Source organism: Aplysia californica, unplaced genomic scaffold (genome assembly GCF_000002075.1).
Source record: "Aplysia californica isolate F4 #8 unplaced genomic scaffold, AplCal3.0 scaffold00011, whole genome shotgun sequence".
NCBI classification, from domain to species: Eukaryota; Metazoa; Mollusca; class Gastropoda; order Aplysiida; family Aplysiidae; genus Aplysia; species Aplysia californica.
Window position 1 is genome coordinate 479,420 of NW_004797281.1, and position 10,706 is coordinate 490,125.

The 10,706-nt window shown below is 41.4% G+C and overlaps 1 protein-coding gene across 1 annotated transcript; it reads right to left on the bottom strand.

Annotated features, from left to right (window-relative positions):
• Positions 1 to 8,199: 8,199 nt before the first annotated feature.
• On the bottom strand, positions 8,200 to 10,603 carry LOC100533318 (temptin; the record flags this gene model as incomplete). Its single annotated transcript, NM_001204616.1, is given in 2 exon segments — positions 8,200 to 8,762; positions 10,470 to 10,603. Coding segments are annotated over 2 exon segments (163 nt in total), but the record flags the coding sequence as incomplete, so codon positions are not given.
• Between the last annotated feature and the right edge of the window lie 103 nt (positions 10,604 to 10,706).

Genomic DNA, 10,706 nt, shown 5'->3' on the forward strand with positions numbered 1-10,706 from the left:
TATATATATATACATACACACATATACACACTCATATACACGCAAATAGACATACACATGCATACACACATTAAAATTGGCATACACACACGTGCAAACACACATACACACACGTGCAAACACTCATGTACATACTCATGTACATACATAAAAATACAGCCCCACGCTCAGAACTGTACCAAACGACCCTCTACAGAGGTTCATGTCTTAATTGCTTTCTGTAGTGCGGTCAAATATTCGTGGTGCAACTAATCCTCAGATATCTATTTAACGGGAGAATCAATGTCACCCATACTTTGCACAGCCGTTTGTATCAATTTATCTTAACTTAATCATATTTTCCCCACAACAATTGAGGCTAGATTTAAAAAAAAAGTTTTCTTCATAAATTTGTATAAAATTCTGTAAATCTCTGTCACACGGAAAATGAGATTGTTCACAGTACTCTCCTCTTCCCACACACATTTTGTTTTGTATTCGCACAGGGTCTACGTCACTGCTAACCAATGGCACCTTTTAGTGGCAAAACTTGTCATAAGAAATTAATTCCATAGTGTACACACCTTTCGCACTAAAGGTTCTCAAAACATGCGTTCAATAAAGAGAGTGGCACGATTTTAAGGGGGGCGGGGGTCCCACAAGAGAGCTAACTCCTTTATTACTCGACCTAGAAACCTTAAATTTGGCATACAACTTCGTCATGATACAGGTATTACGATGAAAAAAAAAATTCCCGAATCCAAGATGGCCGCCATTTTTATGGCGGCCATATTGGATTTTCACATCATGTTTTCAAATCAATACTCCTCTGAAATTTACCGATGGATTTTATTGTCCTTTGGCACACATGCACCCAAGAGGCATATAAGTTGAAAATAGTCAGCATTTTTCGATGTCTTATTTCGTTTCGGAGTTACAGGAAGAAGCGTGCAGATCTTGTCAAAAATGCAGAAAACGGTCAATTTTCCAATTTTTAAAAATTATAAAAGGAACCAAGATAGATATAAAAAAACGCTGACTATACAATGTAACCACCCCTAAGGGCAACAAGTATTCCAAGTGCCATCAAGATACACCTGTAATCTTCAGAGGAGTTTCGAAAAATGTGTCAAAAATTAAAAAATCAAATATTTTTTTAAAAAAATGAGATACCTCTCTAATTAGTGAAGACAGAATAACAATGTAAGAAGAAAAAATGTTGGGCATTCAACTAGCTACGACTGTGCCAAAGGACAATCAAATCAACAAAGAAATGACTGAGAAAAGGCAAAAACTATTGTAATACCCCATTTGACCCAGATTGACCGAAAATAGGTGTGACCTCCCCCCCCCCCTTTAAAAAATATGACGGATTTGCTTTTAAAAGCAATATTGCCCCTGCTGTAAAACCTTTTAAAATCTGTAGAAACAACCCACTCGGATCTTTTAAATGAGTATTTATTAAGGAATTTTCTAGAATACAGCTAACAGGTGTTTACAGAAATATTGATCCGATAAGACAAATTGATGCAAGTCATTGTGCAACAGCTGGAAAGTCTGTGTTCGATAGGTTGGGAAATATTTTACAATAACTTGCGCCACGATTTTTTGACCTCAGTGTAGTTGGTGGTTGGCGGGTGCCTTAGTATGATTTGCTCCTTTTTTCTTATCAAACGTCTATCAAACTTATCTAGCCTCTTTCTTTGTTTCGTGTTTGTCACTCTCTTTTATCTCCTCTAATCTTTGACACTTAGCCTATGTAACTTTATAGTGTTGCAAGTGCCGTAGAACTCTTATTAAAAACAAACTAATCTATATTTAGCATGGTGGACCATTAGACATACATAATTTTTCTATCTATATCAGTAGAGGGTCAGTTTTGTTAATTTCGTAAGAGTTTTACGGCTCTCACAACTACATAACAGGTGGAACAATGAAAGGATGAAATTCTAGCATAGTCAGTAACAATAATACCGATGTACTTGAAAATAAGAGATGAACAATATCACGATATCCCAGGAAAATGAGTAGCCCCGTGTTGTCCAGTGGCGAACACAAGGAGAATGACCAGTTCTATAATAATATATGTGATCAGGTGGCGTATGCGTGAGGCGATTCATATTTTCTGTTTTGCCGCGTTTGGTGTTTCACGTTTCGCGGTTTTTCTTATGCAACCCGGACTTAACATTACCTCTACGTTTGATGACGTCAGATAATACCAAGTGTACATTGCCCATTTGGTACATTTGATATGTGTCACGACGCGATTGAACCAGGCTGCTCTCAATTTTTGGGCATATGGAATTATTGTTATCATCTTCAAGCTTATTCATTTGTCTATCTAAAAATGAAACCCCCCCACCCCCCATCTATCTTGAACATTTCTTTGATTGAAGGAGATGGATGTCACTTGGTTTCAGAGGTAAATTTAGAGAGAAAATGACCGCCAACGTTTGGTTGTTTTTTTTTACCCCAGAGTCCTTGAGAACTGAACATTTACATTTTTTTGTTCTCTTAATCAACGTTTGTTCTTTTAATCAACGTTAAAAAACAAAAGTAAAATCCACACACAAGGTCTTTTATAATGCTCATAAAAGATGTTGAGTGATAAAACAAAAATTTGATTTTAAAAATTGCTAGTCCGGCGGGAAAATGTCCATATCTTCGATATCAAAATTTTTACTAGCGTCTGATTTCACCACAATGCCCCACATTTGATATATTCGGGAGGCCCTCTTGATTTTCCTTCTTTGGATAAAAGCTACCATTTTGGTAGTTCGATCGAATCCAGCAAAACGAAACCTGTTTGTTTATGTAGGTCACGAGTCATCTGAGTCGCATCCGACGAGTGAGAACAACCAATCACGAGGCTTGTAGCCTAAAGGGCACGTGACATTGCGATGTCATGGTTAAATCTTTAGATTTTACAGGGAATGCGATAATAGAGGTTTTTGTTTTTTTTGTTTTAATTTGCAGAGGCTGATAAAACGCTTTCAAAATTTCTCATGTTTGTGGTATTCAAGAACCTCTCAACACCGCATCCACGATATGCAGCAGTCGCAAACTGAAGCCTTTCCTAAAGGAAATGGTTGTGGCGTGAACGGTACATTTCGTGAATAGCAACACCGCAAGGCAGTGGATATGACCTCTCCTGAGTTTCTCGGCTCTCTGTCACTGAAGGTTGAAGTTTTTTTCTACCTTGATAAACATCCTGGTTAAATTTGGTGAAGCAAGTAAGCATTCGTAGTGTGCGCTGAAGCAGCCATTAATCTACAAGAGTCGAGCCGAGCCGTCCCGAGCCGAGCCGAGCCGAGCCGAGCCGAACCGAGCCGAACCGAGCCGAGCCGAGCCGAACCGAGCCAAGCCGAGCCGAGCCGAGCCGAACCGACCCGAGCCAAGCCGAACCGAGCTGAGACGAGCCGAGCCGAGCCGAGCCGAGCCGATCCGAGCCGAGCCGAGCCGAGCCGAGCCGAGCCGAACCGAGCCGAGCCGAGCCGAGCCGAGCCGAGCCGATCGGAGCCGAGCCGAGCCGAGCTGAGACGAGCCGAGCCGATCCGAGCCGAGCCGAGCCGATCCGAGCTGCGTTCAGTATGAGGTATCCAAGCGTTTATGATCGGACAAGGGCATCATATTGTCAATTAATTACATAATGGGTCAAGCAGGGTAAAAGGTCTCACTTTGTTTTGGATACTTTTCCTCTCAATCTGATCTGTTGAGACAGCAAATAATCCCTCGTTCCGAAATTGTCATTGAGTTGTGTGTATTGTGTTTCGTTGGGTTATAGAAATTAACATAAAGTGACAAGAACAATTGTTTAAATGTAGCCTACGTGTTTTTACCCCCCCCCCCCTCGACACAATTTAGATCATTTAGGAGGCCGGATTCCAACCCTGCTTGTCAGGGCCAACACAGGCTAGAGGATTACAAGATCTCAGAAGAGAGACTGAGGTACTCTGTAAAAATTCTCCCCTTTTGGGAATCGAATCCGGATCTGCTGCATGAGACAGTAAAGCGCCTTACCACCAAAGATCCTACATGACAAGATAGTTCACTCCTTTCGTCTCCACTCCCCCCCCCCAACCCCCTCACCTCCTCTGTCCCCTCCTCTGGGCTCCTGACTCTTTCTGCAGCCTTTCTACTGCTACTCCTTGGCTACTTCTTACTGCTATCTGTCTTTCAGCCATATCCCTGATCTTCAGGTAGGAAAGGTCTACACCTAGCCTTCTCCGACAAGGGCGAGAAATCCCGGATGTCCCATGTGCAGGTTGCGCACGTTAAAGATCCCTTGGTGGTCTAAAATCGATAGGAGCATCATTCGAACGCCACCCGGGCAAAATTAAAAAAATTCACCAACTGAAAATGTTTAATGTGACCTTATGCAGTTGCGAGCGCCGTAAAACACTTTTAAAAAAAAAGAAAAAAAAAAACACCCTTTTTTTTTAAAAAAAACACCCCCCCCGGGGGGGGGTAACCCCCCCCCCCCAAAAAAAAAAAAAAAAAAACCCTGAAAATACCATATCAACACCCCCCCCCAATCAAGAAACAAACAAACAAACAAACAAAAACAACCCAACAACACGACAAAGAAGGCATTGCACAATGAGGAGCCGCAACATATATTATAGTACATCTATAATTTCAGTATGCGTGTACGCGTATCTATATTATCATATCTATGGAAAAATGCATGAATGCAGACTACCGCATTTATGTATTTTTTTAACGGTATTTATGCCTGTATAATCCATGTTACACCATTGTAGACCAACTGTCTCCACGGGGATCCTTAAAAATGGAATTTTATTATTTCTATCTTATTGAACATTCAAGTAAATTTAAGCAGCAGACAACTTCCATCAATATAATACCTACATTATCTGCTGTAAACCAAGCGTAGAAAACCCATTTGCTGTGGGCACCGAGCTTGGAACAGCTACGTGGGACGCTTGAACTTACTGAGGACGCGCAGTCCTATTTTTTGTAAGTGTTTTACGGCTCTAGCAACTGCACGAGCGCGCGGGACACTTTAAAAGGGGGCGTGGGGGAGGGGGGGGGGGGGTTGGAGACGAAAGCTAACGACAGAACTTGATTAGAGAGCAGAAATGAAGGTGAAAGGAGAAATATATTATTATTTTTAGAGAAGAAAATTTTCCGTCGTTGTCAGGTTTCGAACCCTACTGATTGAGAGGCGAGCACCGTACTTCTAGACCACGAGAGCCCCCTGGAACAGCTATGTGAGTCGCTTTAACTCCTTGACGACACTACAGTATGCACGCGAGCACAACGGAGTCGCTTTCACCGCACCATTGGACCAACACCAAAGAGTGACACATGATTTGCTGACGTCGAAATTTAATCCGTACAAAAACTGTTGGACGAGACAGAGTGAAAGCCGTTCCCTCTCCCCGCACCATCACCAACCCCTTACCAAAATGCACCAATGTGTGTCAACTAGTCGTTAAGACACTGAAATGTTGCTAGTTTCATTCTAATGTTTTGCAAGCATTTTTCTTCGTCATTCAGTACCTCTTTCACCAAATTATGATGATTAGTCTCCGAATGTGTTCACGGTGTTGGTGAATGCGGTGGATCCAATAACATTAACAAGGCATGTTTTACCCTGTTTTAAAAACAAAGCCAAAACAGAAGCATTAGTAGCACGCTGCTGCCATCTTGAACGGTGAAAGGGGAGGTAAAAGCGACTTTACACTGCCCCCCCCCCCTTCTCACTTTCTTTGGTGCGCACCAAAAAGGTGAAACGTTGGTGAGGGGATGGTATGGGGAAAGCGACTCCACTGTGCCTGCGCACGTTCCGGTCATTCGACAACGCTTGAACACGCGCTGGTTGGGGACGCTTTGTAAAAGGATGTATAACCTCGTTATTTATAGGCCACAGAAGTTTTTTTTTCATTTCTGTTTTACAAAGGCAACAACAGTGCAAGTAACAACAGGTATACAGTGAAATATGTAAATTCGTGTTTCTAATTTGCATGTTGTGGTTGGAAATATGCCACAGTATTGCACGTGGTGTGCTTTTGACCCAACGTATAAGTCAGTCACGTCCTCAAATAATTATCTGGGGGTTCTGGTGGCCTAGAGGTTAAGGTGTTCGCCTCTCATTCAATAGGTCCCTGGTTTGAATCCGGATAGCGACAGAAAATTTCTTCTCAAAGATGTTCTCCTTTCACATCTTTTCCAGCTCTCAAACAATGTTCTGTCATCTGCTTTCGCCTCCATTTTTTCCCTCACCCCCTCACCTTTATTTCCCCCTCCTCTGGGCCCGATACCCTTTCTGCAGCCGTTCTACTGCTTCTCCTTGGCTCCTTCTTACTGCTATTTTTCAGCGAAACTTCTGATCTTATAGTAGGTAAGATCTACACTTAGACTATTCGGACAAGGGCAAAATATCACGGAGGTCCCGTGTGCAACTCAAAGAACTACATTCGAAAAAAACTTTTTATGTTTTGAAACTCAAACTTTTTCACGTCAAATTTCTCAAAAGCAGGTACTGAGCAAACAGAACTTTGTAATTCTAGTTTAAAAAAAATAAAGTTTGTTACTGAGCTGGTTGTGGATGTTACCTTCGGTGTCCTTCTTGGAATACGTTATATATTATAATAAACGTATGCCCTGCCAAACTGATTACATCTCAGGTTCACAGGAAGACTAGAACTAAGACCTGCTGTAACGGCCACCTGTCCCAGACAGTCACTTGTATAAATGACCCCCCCCCCCTCTCCTCCTTGCGGATTTTGATATTGTAATGAAATTGTCCAGAACGTCCTCTTGTCAAGGACAACCATTTTTCTCCTCGACAAAGAGTGGCTGTCTGAGACAATTTCGACAGTACATCGCTACCTCAGAATTGCAAAATTCTATCTGACATTTCTGGTATTTTTGAGTAACTAAAGCCATGGGATCAGAAACCAAAAGTTCTATCTGCTCCATCAAACTAGTGTTAGATTATCAAAATTCAAAGAATTGCATTTAAAAAAGCTTGACATGTGAAACTCAATTTTTTAAACGCCAGATTTCTCAAAACTAAGTACTGAGCAGGAACAGATAGAACTTTGTAGTTCTGGGGTAGCAACACGTTTTATCTAATCCTTTATAATTTGTTCAAAATGTAACTGTGTACTGCGTACACTGGCACACTGATCACACCTTTGATTCACAGTTTGAGATGTTCATACAACTTTTAGTACTATTACTATTGTTCTGCAGTACAGACGTACGTGATGTAACGGTTAGACTGTATTCTGTGAGACACAGAGAATTTGAGTTTGACTCCTGAGTTGGGATGTTTTTGTTTTCTTTCACCGATAGTCTACTTTTGTCTTCAGGAATGTTGAAACCCTCTCATGTTGGGTTGGTCCTAACAAAAAGGGTTGAAGCAGTCCTCCCTCCACTTGATCAAAACGGTGTTGATGTTTATAACCACACACCAGCCGGCGTCTGTACGTGTATTTTATATATCTCAAAAGTATAGCGGTAAGGCGCTTCGCTGTGGAACGCAGTAGACCCAAATTCGATTCCCAAGTGGGAATAAATAAATTGTTATCTAGTCTCTTTGTGTTTCTGATGGGATATTGTATCCTTCTCAGTCTGGGTTAGCCTGGACAGGCAGGCCCGCTTCCTATGTGATCTCAATTGTGTCCACCCCCTCACCCCCCAAAAAACAACAACAATTTTTTTAAAATCTACAACAAAACATGCACATCTGGTACTTGTGTATTTTCATCAGACGGATGAGCGTTAAGAAAACGCTCAACTGCCAGTGGGGATGGTTTTTTAAATTAAATTCAGTTGCAAACAAAGTACATACAGTTCATGCTTTTCGATGCGGGTCGGAATAAAGATATAAAATACACGTAATATAATGCTGACCTAAGTTTTTTTTTTAGCAGAGCACACTTACATTCCTACAAAGCAGCCCCCCCCCCCTGCCCCTGTATAATTTCACTCTATTCCCTAATGCAATTTCATCAGGCGTCCCATGCAGGTGATCGTTAACTAACCAGATGGTGTCTATTTGAATGACGGCAAAGGGCCGAACAGAATAAAAGAAGTACGCTTCTTCTTAAATAATAGAACTGAGACAGAGTAATATATATGAAATCAAAACCGAACAATGCAGCTGCGATGTACTCACATAAGAATTAGAAAAAAAAGTTTAAAAAAAAACGCAACAAAAAAGAACATCAATAGAACACCATGGAGTAGAAATACTATCCTTTGTAGCATCTGCTGTCTTTTATTGCGACGACACAATTCAAAGTATCTGAATAAAATATACTGAATGATACAGCACAATCTACATTTAATTTTTATTTCGGTGACACAGATAAGGATCTGACTAAATATACTGGAATGTTTGGCGAGCATAAAGCAAGCGAACGATTGTTTTCAAATGACAATGGGATTGGAACAAAGTCATAGGGCAGCTGAGTGCACCGGAGTTTACGGTGCCGTGATGGTGACATTCGACGTATGAGTGCATTCAAAACTGTGCATCTAGAATAGGCTAGTGCTTGTCAACCTTTTTGTCCAAAGCATCCACTTTTGTTCTTTTCAGAGACTAGAATTTATGTACCACTTATCTACATGGGTGTTTCCCAGTAGACCATTAAATAACGTCTGTGACTACCCCACCGCCCACAAAAATTGCCCAAATCATTCACTAGCGGACGACAATAATATGTCCCAGGTTGGCAAGTACTTGTCTAAATGAAGGCTTGGTTCTTGACCCTGTGCTTAGCACGATACTGTAGCTTCGTCGAAACCTGTGGGTGGACGTAGAAAGAGAAACGAAGAGAACCCGAGTTAGTCCGAATATAAAATAGATTAATAGTATTTGCGTAACGCACAATCCTATCCAAGCTTAACATTGTTCAAAGCGTTTCACAACTACAATAACATTCGCCCTTGTCCCGTCCACCCAACATTGCACTCGCATCTGACTTAAGTATGGTACCTGAAATACTTCAATCGTTTAAGGGGGGCATTCTCCGAAGAAACTCGAACTTTCAGAACAATATTTTTGTTGGCGTTACAACGTAAGAACAAACCCAACGTTACAGGGTTTGAAAGGAAAAAGAAATGTATATCAGGAGTAATTGTTGTCCACTTGGTCATCCAAGTCGAGCGATATACGACGTTTTGAATCCCATTTTCTACAGTAAGTTCAATTGCGATTGCTCTGTCATACATGATATTGAGACCAATAAATGTTCTTTTAAAAAGAAACAGAGTAGGAGGAAGACCAGCTTGCTGTAAAAGGGGGGAGATCAGGTATGAAGCAATAATTCATGGCCAGCAGGTATCTCGAAGCTTAAGGAAATGTACAGGGGCAGGCACGCATTGCAATAGTTTCTGGGGTAAGAACATTTGAACAGCATGCCGACGCTATCCTTCCTGTTATGTGTGCGTCCAGCAACAGATAGGTTCCCGAAGTTTCAGAGGAATCTATAGGAATGGTAACGGTATGCAACTATCAGACTGCAACACTGTATCCCCCCCCCCCCAATCCTCAAGGAGACTGAAATGGTAATTTGGAATAGACAGGCTAGATAACGGAGTTAATTGTGAGGTTGTATGAGCCATCAAGGTGATACACGAGTAGAGATACACTATTATTAGCTTTTAGCATCGAAAAGTGAATTGAGATGGTAGCGCCATAATTTCTTTCTCCGTCATGTAAGGCAAGCAAGTCCCGTCTTCATTGATTATAATCAATCCTTACAGTGCTTGAAAGAGTCATTATACTTAAACAATAATTTTCGCATAGGTATAACTCCCCTTTCAAATACTGTAAGTATTTTTTTTAAAGACGCAGGACCTTCGAATTTAAAACATCTCTGAAAAGACAGACCCAATTGGGTGGCGAACTATAACAAGTCTCCAAAACAAACCAAGTTCAGAATGCCCTGTTGGGGATTCGAACCAGGGCTATCCGCTCCGTAGTGCAACACGATACCAATAGAACCAACGGTTTGTTTAAGGCAAATTTTCCTGACAATGATAACACCCCAGTTAGGTAATTCTTTTATTGAGTATCTTGGTCTTTATGCTGGGATATTGCACCCCTCTCAGCCCGACTATATTATAGGCCCTGGCAGGCATAGTCGAAACCTGACTACAAAATGAAATAAGTTGTGTCAGTGGGGAAACTGCACATTGTGGGAGGTTGGCGGGTGCTCTGGTGTGGTTTTCTTCTTCTTTCCTATCAGACATCTATCGTCCTGATCTTCTTCTTTTTTTTTGTTACTCTCTTGTAACGCCTCTAATCTTCTGGCGCTCATATGACCTTATGCAGTTGAGAGCGCCGTAAAACCTCTACTAAAACAAAACAAAGACTGCACATCTACACTTAAAAAAGACGAAAAAACAAACAAAAAAAAACAATCCCACCACCAAAAAAAAAAACCCAAACAAAAACCCAACAACCCACAACCAGAAACAAAAAAAGAGGAACCAAACGAGAAACTCACCAGGGTGGCTAAGATCGGTGGTTCTGGCCGGTGTCTCTCCTTGGCTCCACACACACTCTGGGTCACCCAGTTCCACTCCGTTACTCCGACCGTCTCCGTCCGAGTCCATGTCACATAGATCGGTGGTCCACTGTCATGTGATAGAATAATACAGAGATATACATTATCCCACTGAGGTGGTGGGTGCGTTGCCAACCGAGGTAAATCAACATACGCAAGTAGAAATATATAAATAAA